Source organism: Pseudophryne corroboree, chromosome 11 (genome assembly GCF_028390025.1).
Source record: "Pseudophryne corroboree isolate aPseCor3 chromosome 11, aPseCor3.hap2, whole genome shotgun sequence".
In the NCBI taxonomy this organism is placed as follows: domain Eukaryota; kingdom Metazoa; phylum Chordata; class Amphibia; order Anura; family Myobatrachidae; genus Pseudophryne; species Pseudophryne corroboree.
Window position 1 is genome coordinate 155,128,737 of NC_086454.1, and position 17,631 is coordinate 155,146,367.

Genomic DNA, 17,631 nt, shown 5'->3' on the forward strand with positions numbered 1-17,631 from the left:
GCTAATCCCCATGGTCCTGACGGAGTCCCAGCATCCACTACGGACTACGAGAAATAGATTTATCGGTAAGTAAAATCTTATTTTTTGGGCCCAACGGGGGATATTCAATTGTCTTGCTGATGGGTACGAGTGCTGCTGGCACCCATTACTTTTCTCCAACGTCCTAGTGGATGCTTGGGACTCCGTAAGGACCATGGGGAATAGACGGGCTCCGCAGGAGACTTGGGCACTTTAAGAAAGAATTTTGGTTCTGGTGTGCTCTGGCTCCTCCCTCTATGTCCCTCCTCCAGACCTCAGTTTGAATCTGTGCCCGGACGAGCTGGGTGCTGTTCAGTGAGCTCTCCTGAGCTTGCTGTAAAGAAAGTATTTTGTTAGGTTTTTTATTTTCAGGGAGCTCTGCTGGCAACAGACTCCCTGCATCGTGGGACTGAGGGGAGAGAAGCAGCCCTACTCTCTGCAGATAGGTCCTGCTTCTTAGGCTACTGGACACCATTAGCTCCAGAGGGATTGTACACAGGATCTCACCCTCGTCGTCTGATCCCAGAGCCGCACCCCTGTCCCCCTCGCAGAGCCGGAAGACAGAAGCCGGGTGAAAGAAGCAAGAAAACTTCGAAATCGGCGTCAGAAGACTCCAGTCTTCACTGAGGTAGCGCACAGCACTGCAGCTGTGCGCCATTGCTCCCACACACACCCACTCACTGTAAGGGTGCAGGGCGCAGGGGGGGCACCCTGGGCAGCAATTAAGGACCTCTTTGGCAAAAAGTTGCAAATATACAGTTGGGCACTGTATATATGTTTGAGCCCCCGCCATAAATTGTATATTAAAGCGGGACAGAAGCCCGCCGCTGAGAGGGCGGGGCTTCTTCCTCAGCACTCACCAGCGCCATTTCTCTGACGTCCTAAGTGGATGCTGGGACTCCGTAAGGACCATGGGGAATAGCGGCTCCGCAGGAGACTGGGCACAACTAAAGAAAGCTTTAGGACTACCTGGTGTGCACTGGCTCCTCCCACTATGACCCTCCTCCAGACCTCAGTTAGAATCTTGTGCCCGTCTTAGCTGGATGCACACTAGGGGCTCTTCTGAGCTCCTAGAAAGAAAGTATATTTCTCTATCGTCCTAAGTGGATGCTGGGGTTCCTGAAAGGACCATGGGGAATAGCGGCTCCGCAGGAGACAGGGCACAAAAAAGTAAAGCTTTACTAGGTCAGGTGGTGTGCACTGGCTCCTCCCCCTATGACCCTCCTCCAGACTCCAGTTAGATTTTGTGCCCGAACGAGAAGGGTGCAATCTAGGTGGCTCTCCTAAAGAGCTGCTTAGAGAAAGTTTAGTTTAGGTTTTTTTTCTTTACAGTGAGTCCTGCTGGCAACAGGATCACTGCAACGTGGGACTTAGGGGGAAAGTAGTAAACTCACCTGCATGCAGAGTGGATTTGCTGCTTGGCTACTGGACACCATTAGCTCCAGAGGGATCGAACACAGGCCCAGCCGTGGAGTCCGGTCCCGGAGCCGCGCCGCCGACCCCCTTGCAGATGCTGAAGCGTGAAGAGGTCCGGAAACCGGCGGCTGAAGACTCCTCAGTCTTCATAAGGTAGCGCACAGCACTGCAGCTGTGCGCCATTTTCCTCTCAGCACACTTCACTGGGCAGTCACTGAGGGTGCAGAGCGCTGGGGGGGGGCGCTCTGAGAGGCAAATATAAACCTTATACAAGGCTAAAAATACCTCACATATAGCCCATAGGGGCTATATGGAGATATTTAACCCCTGCCTGACTGGAAAAATAGCGGGAGAAGAACCCGCCGAAAAAGGGGCGGGGCCTATCTCCTCAGCACACGGCGCCATTTTCTGTCACAGCTCCGCTGGTCAGAACGGCTCCCAGGTCTCTCCCCTGCACTGCACTACAGAAACAGGGTAAAACAGAGAGGGGGGGCACATTAATGGCTATATATATATATATTAAAGCAGCTATAAGGGAGCACTTAATATAAGGATATCCCTTGTATATATAGCGCTTTGTGGTGTGTGCTGGCAGACTCTCCCTCTGTCTCCCCAAAAGGGCTAGTGGGTCCTGTCTTCATTAGAGCATTCCCTGTGAGTTTGCGGTGTGTGTCGGTACGTGGTGTCGACATGTATGAGGACGATATTGGTGTGGAGGCGGAGCAATTGCCAAATATGCAGATGTCACCCCCCAGGGGGTCGACACCAGAATGGATGCCTTTATTTGTGGAATTACGTGATGGTTTATCTTCCCTTAAACAGTCAGTTGAGGACATGAGGCGGCCGGACAATCAATTAATGCCTGTCCAGGCGCCTCAAACACCGTCAGGGGCTGTAAAACGCCCTTTGCCTCAGTCGGTCGACACAGACCCAGACACGGGCACTGATTCCAGTGACGACGGTAGAAATTCAAACGTATTTTCCAGTAGGGCCACACGTTATATGATTTTGGCAATGAAGGAGACGTTACATTTAGCTGATACTACAGATACCGTAAAACAGGGTATTATGTATGGTGTGAAAAAACTACAAACAGTTTTTCCTGAATCAGAAGAATTAAATGACGTGTGTGATGAAGCGTGGGTTGCTCCTGATAAAAAGTTGATAATTTCAAAAAAGTTATTGGCATTATACCCTTTCCCGCCAGAGGTTAGGGCGCGCTGGGAAACACCCCCTAAGGTGGACAAGGCGCTCACACGCTTATCCAAACAAGTGGCGTTACCCTCTCCTGAGACGGCCGCACTTAAGGATCCATCAGATAGAAAGATGGAAGTTATTCAAAAGAATATATACACACATGCAGGTGTTATACTACGACCAGCTATAGCAACTGCCTGGATGTGCAGTGCTGGAGTAGTTTGGTCAGAATCCCTGATTGAAAATATTGATACCCTAGATAGGGACAATGTTTTACTGTCGTTAGAACAAATAAAGGATGCATTTATCTATATGCGTGATGCACAGAGGGATATTTGCACACTGGCATCTCGGGTGAGTGCTATGTCCATTTCAGCCAGAAGAGCCTTATGGACACGACAGTGGACAGGCGATGCGGATTCAAAACGTCACATGGAGGTTTTGCCGTATAAAGGGGAGGAGTTATTTGGAGTTGGTCTATCAGACTTGGTGGCCACGGCTACTGCCGGGAAATCCACTTTTTTACCTCAAGTCACTCCCCAACAGAGAAAGGCACCGACCTTTCAACCGCAGCCTTTTCGCTCCTACAAAAATAAGAGAGCAAAGGGCTTGTCGTACCTGCCACGAGGCAGAGGAAGAGGGAAGAGACACCAACAGGCAGCTCCTTCCCAGGAACAGAAGCCCTCCCCGGCTCCTGCAAAAACCTCAGCATGACGCTGGGGCCTCTCAAGCGGACTCGGGGACAGTGGGGGGCCGTCTCAAAAATTACAGCGCGCAGTGGGCTCACTCGCAGGTAGACCCCTGGATCCTGCAGATAATATCTCAGGGGTACAGGTTGGAATTAGAGACGGATCCTCCTCATCGTTTCCTGAAGTCTGCCTTACCAACCGTCTCTTCCGAAAGGGAGAGGGTGTTGGAAGCCATTCACAAGCTGTACGCTCAGCAGGTGATAGTCAAAGTACCCCTATTACAACAAGGAAAGGGGTATTATTCCACTCTATTTGTGGTACCGAAGCCGGATGGCTCGGTAAGGCCTATTCTAAATCTGAAGTCCTTGAACCTCTACATAAAAAAGTTCAAGTTCAAGATGGAGTCACTCAGAGCAGTGATAGCGAACCTGGAAGAAGGGGACTTTATGGTATCCTTGGACATCAAGGATGCGTATCTACACGTTCCGATTTACCCCGCACACCAGGGGTACCTCAGGTTCATTGTTCAAAACTGTCACTATCAGTTTCAGACGCTGCCGTTCGGATTGTCCACGGCGCCTCGGGTCTTTACCAAGGTAATGGCCGAGATGATGATTCTTCTTCGAAGAAAAGGCGTATTAGTTATCCCATACTTGGACGATCTCCTAATAAGGGCAAGGTCCAGAGAACAGCTGGAGACAGCTTTAGCACTATCTCAAGAGGTGCTAAGACAACACGGGTGGATTCTGAATATTCCAAAATCCCATTTAATCCCGACAACTCGTCTGCTGTTCCTAGGAATGATTCTGGACACGGTTCAGAAAAAGGTTTTCCTTCCAGAGGAAAAAGCCAAGGAGTTATCCGATCTGGTCAGGAACCTCCTAAAACCAGGAAAAGTGTCAGTACATCAATGCACAAGAGTCCTGGGAAAAATGGTGGCTTCTTACGAAGCAATTCCATTCGGCAGATTCCATGCAAGAATATTCCAAAGGGATCTGTTGGACAAATGGTCAGGGTCGCATCTGCAGATGCACCTGCGAATAACCCTGTCACCAAAGACAAGGGTGTCACTTCTGTGGTGGTTGCAGAAGGCTCACCTATTAGAAGGCCGCAGATTCGGCATTCAGGATTGGATCCTGGTGACCACGGACGCCAGCCTGAGAGGCTGGGGAGCAGTCACACAAGGAAGAAACTTCCAGGGAGTATGGACGAGTCTGGAAAAGTCTCTTCACATAAACATTCTGGAACTAAGAGCAATCTACAATGCTCTAAGCCAGGCGGAACTTCTCCTGCAAGGAAAGCCGGTGTTGATTCAGTCGGACAACATCACGGCGGTCGCCCATGTAAACAGGCAGGGCGGCACAAGAAGCAGGAGTGCAATGGCAGAAGCTGCCAAGATTCTTCGCTGGGCGGAGAATCACGTGATAGCACTGTCAGCAGTGTTCATCCCGGGCGTGGACAACTGGGAAGCAGACTTCCTCAGCAGACACGATCTTCATCCGGGAGAGTGGGGTCTACATCCAGAAGTCTTCAACATGTTAATAGACCGTTGGGAAAGACCAATTGTAGACATGATGGCGTCTCGCCTCAACAAGAAACTGGACAAATATTGCGCCAGGTAAAGAGATCCACAGGCAATAGCTGTGGACGCACTGGTAACTCCTTGGGTGTACCAGTCAGTGTATGTGTTTCCTCCTCTGCCGCTCATACCAAAGGTATTGAAGATCATACGGCAAAGAAGAGTAAGAACAATACTAGTGGTTCCGGATTGGCCGAGAAGGACTTGGTATCCGGAACTTCAAGAGATGCTCACGGACGAACCGTGGCCTCTACCTCTGAGAAGGGACCTGCTACAGCAGGGTCCCTGTCTTTTTCAAGACTTACCGCGGCTGCGTTTGACGGCATGGCGGTTGAACGCCAGATCCTAAAAGGGAAAGGCATTCCAGAAGAAGTCATTCCTACCTTGATTAAGGCACGGAAGGAAGTCACCGTGAAACATTATCACCGCATTTGGCGAAAATATGTAGCGTGGTGCGAGGATCGGAGGGTTCCGACGGAGGAATTCCAACTGGGTCGTTTCCTACATTTCCTGCAATCAGGATTATCTATGGGTCTCAAATTGGGATCCATTAAGGTTCAAATTTCGGCCCTGTCAATATTCTTCCAAAAAGAATTGGCCTCTGTCCCTGAGGTCCAGACTTTTGTCAAGGGAGTACTGCATATACAGCCTCCTGTGGTGCCTCCGGTGGCACCGTGGGATCTAAATGTAGTTTTAGATTTCCTCAAATCCCATTGGTTTGAACCATTGAAAAAGGTGGATTTGAAATATCTCACATTGAAAGTGACTATGTTACTAGCCCTGGCCTCTGCCAGGAGAGTATCTGAATTGGCGGCTTTATCTTATAAAAGTCCTTATCTAATCTTCCATTCGGATAGGGCAGAACTGCGGACTCGTCCGCATTTTCTCCCTAAAGTGGTATCAGCATTTCATCTGAACCAACCTATTGTGGTGCCTGCGGCCACTAGCGACTTGGAGGACTCCAAGTTGTTGGACGTTGTCAGAGCCTTAAAAATATACATTGCAAGGACGGCTGGAGTCAGAAAATCTGACTCGCTGTTTATATTGTATGCACCCAACAAGTTGGGCGCACCTGCTTCTAAGCAGTCGATTGCTCGTTGGATTTGTAACACAATTCAACTTGCACATTCTGTGGCAGGCCTGCCACAGCCTAAAACTGTAAAAGCCCACTCCACAAGGAAGGTGGGCTCATCTTGGGCGGCTGCCCGAGGGGTCTCGGCATTACAACTCTGCCGAGCAGCTACGTGGTCGGGGGAGAACACGTTTGTAAAATTTTACAAATTTGATACCCTGGCAAAGGAGGACCTGGAGTTCTCTCATTCGGTGCTGCAGAGTCATCCGCACTCTCCCGCCCGTTTGGGAGCTTTGGTATAATCCCCATGGTCCTTTCAGGAACCCCAGCATCCACTTAGGACGATAGAGAAAATAAGAATTTACTTACCGATAATTCTATTTCTCGGAGTCCGTAGTGGATGCTGGGCGCCCATCCCAAGTGCGGATTATCTGCAATACTTGTACATAGTTATTGTTAACTAATTCGGGTTATTGTTAAGGAGCCATCTTTAAGAGGCCCTTTCTGTTGTCATACTGTTAACTGGGTTTAGATCACAAGTTGTACGGTGTGATTGGTGTGGCTGGTATGAGTCTTACCCGGGATTCAAAATGCCTCCCTTATTGTGTATGCTCGTCCGGGCACAGTACCTAACTGGAGTCTGGAGGAGGGTCATAGGGGGAGGAGCCAGTGCACACCACCTGACCTAGTAAAGCTTTACTTTTTTGTGCCCTGTCTCCTGCGGAGCCGCTATTCCCCATGGTCCTTTCAGGAACCCCAGCATCCACTACGGACTCCGAGAAATAGAATTATCGGTAAGTAAATTCTTATTTATTCCACACTATATTGTGGTACTGAAGCCAGAAGGCTAGGTGAGACCTATTCTAAATCTAAAAAAATTTGAACACTTACAAAGGTTCAAATCAAGATGCAGTCACTCAGGGCAGTGATAACGAACCAGGAAGAAGGGGACTATATGGTGTCCCGAGACATCAGGGATGCTTACCTCCATGTCCCAAATTTGCCCTTCTCACTAAGGGTACCTCAGGTTCGTGGTACAGAACTGTCACTATCAGTTTCAGACGCTGCCGTTTGGATTGTCCACGGCACCCCGGGTCTTTACCAAGGTAATGGCCGAAATTATGATTCTTCTTCTAAGAAAAGGCGTCTTAATTATCCCTTACTTGGACGATCTCCTGATAAGGGCAAAGTCCAGGGAACAGTGGGAGGTCGGAGTAGCACTATCTCGGATACTGCTACAACAGCACGGGTGGATTCTAAATATTCCAAAATCGCAGCTGATCCCGACGACAAGTCTCCTGTGCTTAGGGATGATTCTGGACACAGTCCAGAAAAAGGTGTTTCTCCCGGAAGAGAAAGCCAGGGAGTTATCCGAGCTAGTCAGGAACCTCCTAAAATCAGTGCATCATTGCACAAGGGTCCTGGTAAAAATGGTGACTTCCTACGAAGCAATTCCATTCGGCAGATTTCACGCAAGAACTTTTCAGTGGGATCTGCTGGACAAATGGTCCGGATCGCATCTTCAGATGCATCAGCGGATAACCCTATATCAAAGGACAAGGGTGTCTCTCCTGTGGTGGTTACAGAGTGCTCATCTTCTAGAGGGCCGCAGATTCGGCATTCAGGATTGGATACTGGTGACCACGGAGGCCAGCCCGAGAGGCTGGGGAGCAGTCACACAGGGAGTGTGATCAAGTCTGGAGACTTTTCTCCACATAAATATACTGGAGCTAAGGCTAAATTTATAATGCTCTAAGCTTAGCAAGACCTCTGCTTCAAGGTCAGCCGGTATTGATCCAGTGGGAAAAACATCACGGCAGTCGCCCACGTAAATAGACAGGGCGGCACAAGAAGCAGGAGGGCAATGGCAAAAACTGCAAGGACTTTTCGCTGGGCGGAAAATCATGTGATAGCACTGTCAGCAGTGTTTCATTCCGGGAATGGAAACTGGGAAGCAGACTTCCTCAGCAGGCACGACCTCCACCCGGCAGAGTGGAAACTTCATCGGGAAGTTTTCCACATGATTGTAAACCGTTGGGAAATACCAAAGGTGGACATGATGGCGTCCAGTCTGAACAAAAAACGGGACAGGTATTGCGCCAGGTTAAGAGACCCTCAGGCAATAGCTGTGGACGTTCTGGTAACACCGTGGGTGTACCAGTCGGTGTATGTGTTCCATCCTCTGCTTATCATACCTAAGGTACTGAGAATTATAAGACGTAGAGGAGTAAGAACTATACTCATGGCTCCGGATTGGCCAAGAAGGACTTGGTACCCGGAACTTCAAGAGATGCTCACAGAGGACTTATGGCCTCTGCCGCTAAGAAGGGACTTGTTTCAGCAAGTACCATGTCTGTTCCAAGACTTACCGCAGCTGCGTTTGACGGCATGGCGGTGGAACGCCGGATCCTAAGGGAAAAAGGCATTCCGGAAGAGGTCATTCCTACCCTGGTCAAAGCCAGAAAGGAAGTGACCGCACAACATTATCACCACATGTGGAAAAAAAATATGTTGCGTGGTGCGAGGCCAGAAAGGCCCCACGAAGAAATTTCAACTCAGTCGATTCCTGCATTTCCTGCAAACAGGAGTGTCTATGGGCCTCAAATTGGGGTCCATTAAGGTTCAAATTTCGGCCCTGTCGATTTTCTTCCAGAAAGAATTGGCTTCAGTTCCTGAAGTCCAGAAGTTTGTCAAGGGAGTATTGCATATACAACCCCCTTTTGTGCCTCCAGTGGCACTGTGGGATCTCAACGTAGTTCTGGGATTCCTCAAATCACATTGGTTTAAAACCAGTCAAATCTGTGGATTTGAAACATCTCACATGAAAAATGATCATGCTCTTGGCCCTGGCCTGGACCAGGCGAGTGTCAAATTGGTGGTTTTTTTCTCAAAAAAGCCCATATCTGTTTGTCCATTTGGACAGGGCAGAGCTGCGGACTCGTCCCCAGTTCTCTCCCTAAGGTGGTGTCAGTGTTTCACCTGAACCAGCTTATTGTGGTGCCTTGCACCTACTAGGGACTTGGAGGACTCCAAGTTGCTAGATGTTGTCAGGGCCCTGAAACTATAGGTTCCAGGACGGCTGGAGTCAGGAAAACTGACTTGCTGTTATCCTGTATGCACCCAACAAACTGGGTGCTCTTGCTTCTAAGCAGACTATTGCTAGTTGGATGTGTAATACAATTCAGCTTGCACATTCTGTGGCAGGCCTGCCACAGCCAAAATATGTAAATGCCCATTCCACAAGGAAGGTGGGCTCATCTTGGGCGGCTGCCCGAGGGGTCTCGGCTTTACAACTTTGCCGAGCGGCTATTTAGTCAGGGGCAAACACGTTTGTAAAATCCTACAAATTTGATACCCTGGCTAAGGAGGACCTGGAGTTCTCTCATTCGGTGCTGCAGAGTCATCCGCACTCTCCCGCCCGTTTGGGAGCTTTGGTATAATCCCCATGGTCCTTTCAGGAACCCCAGCATCCACTAGGACGATAGAGAAAATAAGAATTTACTTACCGATAATTCTATTTCTCGGAGTCCGTAGTGGATGCTGGGCGCCCATCCCAAGTGCGGATTATCTGCAATACTTGTACATAGTTACAAAAATCGGGTTATTATTGTTGTGAGCCATCTTTTCAGAGGCTCCGATGTTATCATACTGTTAACTGGGTTCAGATCACAGGTTGTACAGTGTGATTGGTGTGGCTGGTATGAGTCTTACCCGGGATTCAAAATCCTTCCTTATTGTGTACGCTCGTCCGGGCACAGTATCCTAACTGAGGCTTGGAGGAGGGTCATGGGGGGAGGAGCCAGTGCACACCACCTGATCCTAAAGCTTTACTTTTTGTGCCCTGTCTCCTGCGGAGCCGCTATTCCCCATGGTCCTTTCAGGAACCCCAGCATCCACTACGGACTCCGAGAAATAGAATTATCGGTAAGTAAATTCTTATTTTTTATTATACTATTAGTACATGCACGGCGCTGTGACTATTATACAAAAAAAAATATAAATACTGTTTTTATTCAAAATGTTTAATGCCAATGACTTTTCCAGTGATAATGCTTAACAACTCGTGTGTGTGTGTGTGTGTGTGTGTTTTTGAATTTTCCATTTTGCATTACTATTGCAGTTTAATTATAATAAGTAAAACTTATGCTTAACATTAACTTGTTCTTGTTTTCAAGTTCATCTATCTATGAGTGTGCTTTGTAGGTATTAATAAGTTTAGTCTATCTACATATTTTCAGATGTAATGGGAATAATAAACTGTAAAAATTGGTTTTATTCATGTAGTCCAAGAAAACACAATTTCTAGCATACACACACTGCAGTCATTTGAACGATGACATGATATATTGTGTTCAGGGATTGTATCTAATTAATTGTTGTGCGTGTACACACTATGCAGTCATCGTGTAAAACCTGGTTGATCGAGGTTTCTAATGCATGAATCATAATTTTTTTTTATTTCTTTTTTTAAACCTTTTTTTCTTTTCTCTTACGTCCTAGAGGATGCAGGGGACTCCGTAAGGACCATGGGGTATAGACGGGCTCCGCAGGAGATAGGGCACCTAAAAAGAACTTTGACTATGGGTGTGCACTGGCTCCTCCCTCTATGCCCCTCCTCCAGACCTCAGTTAGATCTTGTGCCCAGAGGAGAATGGGTGCACTGCAGAGAGCTCTCCAGAGTTTTCTGTGGAAAAAGGTTTTTTATTTTCAGGGAGTCCTGTTGGCAACAGGCTCCCTGCATCGTGGGACCGAGGAGAGAGAAGCAGAGCTGGCTTGTTAAGTTGGGCACTGCTTCTAAGGCTACTGGACACCATTAGCTCCAGAGGGAGTCGGAACACAGGTCTCACCTGGGGTTCTTCCCGGAGCCGCGCCGCCGTCCTCCTCACAGATGCCGAAGATAGAAGCCGGGTGAGTATGAGAAGGCAAAGAAGACATCAGGCGGCAAAAGACATCAGATATTTATGAGGTAAGCTCGCAGCGGTAAGCTGCGCGCCATTGCTCCCAGTCACACACACACACAAGCAGGCACTGAAGGGTGCAGGGCGCATGGGGGGGCGCCCTGGGCAGCAATATTCCTCATATTTGGCATTGATAAGCATGGATTAGGCTGTGGCACAGTAAATCCGGTAACCCCCGCCATTTTTCTATAGAAAGTTGATGGGACCGAAGCCCGCCGTCGGGTGGGCGGGGCTTGATCCTCAGCACTAACCAGCGCCATTTTCTCCACAGAGACTGCATGAGGAAACGCTGGCTCCCTGTTCTCTCCCCTGCTGAGCTTCACAGGCTGGAAAAAAGAGGAGGGGGGCACTTTGGCGACGCAGTGAGTGGAGATTACAATTATATACATATAACAGCGCTATCTGGTCATATATTCCAGTGTTTTTAAGCGCTGGGCGTGTGCTGGCATACTCTATCTCTCTGTCTCTCCTAAGGGCCTGGTTGGGGTTTTGTCCCCTTACAGGTAACTCCCTGTGTGTGTGGGGTGTCGGTACGTGTGTGTCGACATGTCTGAGGCGGAAGGCTTCTCCAAGGAGGAGGTGGAGCAAATGAGTGGTGTGTCCCCGTCGGTTGTGCCGACTCCAGATTGGATGGACATGTGGCATACGTTGCATGCAAGTGTGGCATCTTTACATAAAAGGCTTGATAAGGCTGGTTTAGGGGGGACATCAGGCGGTCAATCCTCAGATTGGACCAACTCACAGGGCCCGTCGGGGTCTCAAAAGCGTCCCTTAACACAAGACACTACTACCGACACGGATTCTGATTCCAGTGTCGACTATGACGAAGTAAAATTGCACCCTAGGGTGACTAAAACCATCCAGTGTATGATTGTGGCAATAAGGGATGTGTTGCATATTGTGGATGAACCCTCGGTCCCCGACACAAGGGTACACATGTTTAAGGAAAAGAAACAGATTATTAATTTTCCCACATCGCATGAATTAAATTAGTTCTTTGAAAAAGCTTGGGAGACTCCGGATAAGAAACCGCAGATTCCCAAAAGAATTTTTATGGCATACCCTTTCCCTAAGCAGGACAGGGAAATTTGGGAATCACCCCCCACTGTGGACAAGGCCCGGACGCGCTTGTCCAAGAAAGTGGCGCTACCGTCTCCTGACACAGCGGCCCTTAAGGACCCTGCAGATCGCAGGCAAGAAACTACCTTAAAGGGTATTTATTCTCATACGGGTGCTGTGTTAAGACCGACGATTGCGTCGGCATGGGTGTGTAGCGCAATTGCAGCTTGGACAGATGAGCTGACAGATCAATTTGATACTATGGATAAGGATACTATATTCCTAACTCTAGCCCATATAAAAGACGCAGTCTTATTTATGAGGGATGCTCAAAGGGACATTGGATTGCTAGCTTCTAGGGCCAATGCCATGTCTATCTCAGCGAGAAGATCCTTATGGACTCGCCAATGGACGGGTGATGCGGATTCCAAAAAACATATGGAAGTACTACCCTATAAGGGTGATGCATTGTTTGGGGATGGGCTGACGGACCTGGTTTCCACAGCTACAGCAGGTAAATCAAATTTTTTACCATATATTCCCCAACAGCAAAAGAAAGCAACACCCTATCAGATGCAGTCCTTTCGATCGCACAAGTCCAAAAGAGGTCGGGGATCCTCTTTCCTCGCCAGAGGTAAGGGCAGAGGCAAGAGAGCACCTGCTTCGGCAGGTACCCAGGAACAAAAGTCCTCCCCGGCTGCTCCAAAACCCACAGCATGACCCTGGGACTCCCCTGAGGGAGTCCGCACCGGTGGGGGCACGTCTTCGACTTCAGTCAGGTCTGGGTCAGTTCGGACCTGAATCCCTGGGTGTTGGAAATAGTTTCCCAGGGTTACAAATTGGATTTCGAGGAGGTGCCCCCGCGCCGATTTTTCAAATCGGCCCTACCAGCTTCCACATTGGAAAGGGATGTAGTGTTAGCTGCAATTCAAACGCTGTGTATACAGCAAGTGATAATCAAGGTTCCCCTGCACCAGCAGGGAAGAGGTCACTATTCAACCCTATTTGTGGTCCCGAAACCGGACGGTACGGTCAGACCGATTTTGAATCTGAAATCCCGAAACCTGTACATAAAAAGATTCAAATTCAAAATGGAATCACTCAGAGCGATTATAGCCAACATGGAGGAGGGGGAGTTTATGGTGTCTCTGGACATAAAGGATGCGTACCTTCATGTCCCCATATATGCCCCCCATCAGGAATACCTGAGATTCGCTGTACAGGATTGTCATTACCAATTTCAGACGTTGCCGTTTGGACTTTCCACGGCCCCGAGGATTTTCACCAAGATAATGGCGGAAATGATGGTGATCCTGCGCAAGCATGGAGTCACAATTATCCCATACTTGGACGATCTCCTGATAAAAGCGAGATCAAGAGAGAAATTGCTGAGCAGTGTGGCGCTCTCTCTGAGAGTGCTCCAGCAACACGGTTGGATTCTAAATCTACCGAAGTCACAGTTGATTCCGACAACTCGACTACCGTTCCTAGGTATGATACTGGATACGGAACAAATGAAGGTCTTCCTTCCAATAGAGAGAGCCCAAGACATCCAGAACATGGTCAGAGACCTGCTAAAACCGAAAAGGGTGTCAGTTCACCAATGCACTCGAGTTCTGGGGAAAATGGTGGCGGCCTACGAGGCCATTCTCTTCGGAAGGTTCCATGCAAGGCCTTTCAATGGGACCTTCTGGACAAGTGGTCCGGGTCCCATCTGCATTTACATCGGAAAATAACTCTGTCCCCAGGAACCAGAGTGTCCCTCCTGTGGTGGTTGCAAAGTGCTCACCTGCTGGAGGGTCGCCGGTTTGGGATTCAGGACTGGATCCTGGTTACCACGGACTCAAGCCTCCGAGGATGTGGAGCGGTCACACAGGGAAAGACTTTTCAGGGTCTTTGGTCAGACCAGGAGTCCTGTCTACACATCAATGTGTTGGAACTCAGGGCCATTTACAATGGCCTTCGACAAGCGGAGAGTTTTCTTCTAAACCTTCTGATTCAATCAGACAATGTCACAGCAGTGGCTCATGTGAACCGCCAAGGCAGGACAAGAAGCAGAGTCGCGATGGCGGAAGCCACAAGGATCCTTCGCTGGGCGGAAAATCATGTAAGCGCTCTGTCGGCTGTCTTCATTCCGGGAGTGGACAACTGGGAAGCAGACTTTCTCAGTAGACACTATCTCCATCCAGGAGAGTTGGGACTTCATCAAGAAGTCTTTGCAGACGTAACACGTCTTTGGGGAACTCCTCAAATAGACATGATAGCGTCACGCCTCAACAAAAAACTTCGGAGGTATTGCGCCAGGTCTCGGGACCCTCAGGCATTAGCAGTAGACGCACTGGTAACACCGTGGGTGTTCGAATCGGTCTACGTGTTCCCTCCTCTTCCTCATCACGAAAGTGTTGAGGATCATAAGACAAAGAAGAGTACAGACGATACTCGTTGTCCCAGACTGGCCTCGAAAGGGTTGGTACTCGGAACTACAAGAGATGCTCACAGGAGACCCCTGGCCTCTTCCTCTGAGGGAAGACCTGTTTCAGCAGGGGCCCTGTGTATTTCAAGACTTACCGCGTTACGTTTGACGGCATGGCAGTTGAACGCCGAATCCTAGCAAAAAAGGGGATTCCGGAAGAGGTCATCCCTACTTTAATAAAGGCTAGGAAGGTGGTGACGATAAAACATTATCACCGTATCTGGCGAAAGTATGTGTCTTGGTGTGAGACCAAGAATGCACCTACGGAAGATTTTCATTTGGGTCGTCTTCTCCACTTCCTACAGACAGGAGTGGATATGGACCTGAAATTAGGCTCGGTAAAGGTACAGATTTCGGCCCTCTCGATTTTCTTTCAGAAGGAATCGGCTTCTCTTCCAGAAGTCCAGACGTTTGTAAAGGGAGTGCTGCACATCCAGCCCGCTATTGTGCCTCCAGTGGCACCATGGGACCTGAACGTGGTGTTGCAGTTCCTAAAATCACACTGGTTTGAACCGCTTAACAAGGTTGAGTTGAAATTTCTTACCTGGAAGGTGGTAATGTTGTTGGCCTTAGCATCAGCAAGGCGAGTGTCAGAATTGGCGGCTCTATTACACAAGAGCCCCTACTTGATTTTTCATGTGGATCAAGCTGAATTGAGGACACGTCCGCAATTTTTGCCTAAAGTGGTTTCGTCGTTCCATATGAATCAACCTATAGTGGTGCCTGTGGCTACCGGTGACCTGGAGGATTCCAGATCCCTGGACGTAGTCAGGGCCTTAAAAATTTATGTAGCCAGGACGGCTAGAATTAGGAAAACAGAGGCTCTGTTTGTCCTGTATGCTGGATCTGTAATACGATTCAGCAGGCTCACTCTACGGCTGGATTGCCGGTACCAAATTTGGTTAAGGCCCATTCCACTAGGAAGGTGGGCTCTTCTTGGGCGGCTGCCCGAGGCGTCTCGGCTTTACAACTTTGCCGAGCGGCGACGTGGTCGGTGTCAAACACTTTTGCTTAATTCTACAAATTTGATACCCTGGCTGATGAGGACCTAGCGTTTGCTCAGTCGGTGCTGCAGAGTCGTCCGCACTCTCCCGCCCGTTTGGATGCTTTGGTATAAACCCCATGGTCCTTACGGAGTCCCCAGCATCCTCTAGGACGTAAGAGAAAATAAGATTTTAAACCTACCGGTAAATCTATTTCTCCTAGTCCGTAGAGGATGCTGGGTGCCCGTCCCAGTGCGGAAACTCTGCAAGACTTGTATATAGTTGTTGCTTACATAAGGGTTATGTTACAGTTGACATCGGTCTTGGACCGTTACTGTTGTTTTTTGTTCATACTGTTAACTGGTAATGTATGTTCCAGGTTACATGGTATGATTGGTGTGGGCTGGTATGAATCTTGCCCTTGGATTGCTAAATCCTGCCTTGTATTGTCCATCTCCTCTGGGCACAGTTCTCTAACTGAGGTCTGGAGGAGGCGCATAGAGGGAGGAGCCAGTGCACACCCATAGTCAAAGTTCTTTTTAGGTGCCCTATCTCCTGCGGAGCCCGTCTATACCCCATGGTCCTTACGGAATCCCCAGCATCCTCTACGGACTAGGAGAAATAGATTTACCGGTAGGTTTAAAATCTTATTTTTCCCCCCAACCCTGGTTAGAATGTATTTTCTTGTTACTATTTAATGCTGAAAGTTTTATGCTATGTTTAAAACTTGGTTTGTTTGCATTGTTGTACACACAAATTTTCTTACGTTATCTTGACTACTCCAAGAGATTCACCAATCAGAAATTTCTAAAAATAGCAACCTTTGTAACTGCTTATTCTCTTAAAGCTCCCATCCATATTTTTAAAGACTCATTAGAGGAAATGTAATCAGCTGTGATTTATAAAGTCGCCAGCATATAAAGGGGCTTTTTTGTTAAAGGCAAAACATATTGGGTTTAGTCTTTTAAAGGAAATCGACAAATGATTGTGAAATTGCAGTTTATTACATTCGCCCTATTTTCAGCCTAACATACTATATAAATATTATGATTCTGATCATTGATATTGTATATTATTTTTGTTGTAGTCTTGGAATGTCTCACACTGAGGACCGACGCTATGTGGAACTTTGTCAGGATTCTATACGCCTGACTGCAGAAAGTGTGGGTATAGAGATCACTGATGATGTGGCTGCACTGCTCGCTGAAGATGTGTGTTATCGGCTCAGGGAAATCGCCCAGGTTTGTGCAGCCATTTGGCTGTATATTAAAATGTTTGATTTATTATCCCTAAAAATATCATAGTTCCAATATTCTCAGATATGCACAGCATATATTTTTTTTAAAACATGGTATTCTACAGCAGGGCTCAACAATTTTTTTGGGGGAAAACAGTATAGGAGCCAGACTATTGTCTGGAACCTACATATATGAAAACTTCTGTAGAACACCATCACCACCCATGCCCCTCAAGCTTCCCCACATGCCATCAGACCCCAGTACATGCCAGTCTCTGGTGCCCAATTCATAGTAAGGCACCAGTACATAGTATGTCACACCACTGTGCATCCAAAATGTGTCAAACTGTATAATCTAAATGAATATGTACAGGGAGGCAAGGCTTCTATTTCCTTTATTCGCTGCATAGGATGGAACCTGAGAATGACCTGGCAGGGTCTCATTTACTTTTCATGAGTGCACCAATATTAGATTAGACAATGGTTTCCTGCTTCCAGCATATTAGGAGGAGGGTGTCACAGTACTCTCCCCTGCATAGAATGTGTGGAGGTGTGTTGTCACACAGCGCATATTGGGCAAGAGGGTCCGTACACTACACTGCACAGTGAATGTGGTAAGTGTAGGGGTGTCACAGTACTCATATTGGGGAGGAGTACTCACCTTCCATTGTGGTCCCTGGGATGGGCGGGTGCTTAGCTCTGGATGCTCAGTCAGCATACGCTGCAAGTCTCCAGCGGGTTGAGGAGGAGGGAGGGAGGTTCAGTCTCCTCTATTAATCCTCTGACACTACGACTATATTTTTTCACCATCAGCTCAGTGCACAATCTCTCAGACATTCTCGACGCCGAAGACTGACAGTGGAGGACTTTAACCGCGCTTTGCGCTGGAGCAATGTAGAGGTAAATGTAACGATGCAACTTTTTTTGAAAATACAATTAAATTCAAGTAA

At 48.1% G+C, this 17,631-nt stretch overlaps 1 protein-coding gene across 3 annotated transcripts in view; it reads left to right on the forward strand.

The window, feature by feature from the left end:
• Window positions 1–17,631, forward strand: part of TAF6L (TATA-box binding protein associated factor 6 like) — a 99,726-nt gene that overhangs the window by 18,420 nt on the left and 63,675 nt on the right. For all 3 annotated transcript variants that reach the window (XM_063944993.1, XM_063944995.1, XM_063944994.1), the window contains exons 2-3: window positions 16,532–16,685; window positions 17,495–17,581. In XM_063944993.1, coding sequence (XP_063801063.1) covers window positions 16,539–16,685; window positions 17,495–17,581 — 234 coding nt within the window. In that variant the 5' untranslated portion in view covers window positions 16,532–16,538. The remainder of the gene's footprint in view (window positions 1–16,531; window positions 16,686–17,494; window positions 17,582–17,631) is intronic.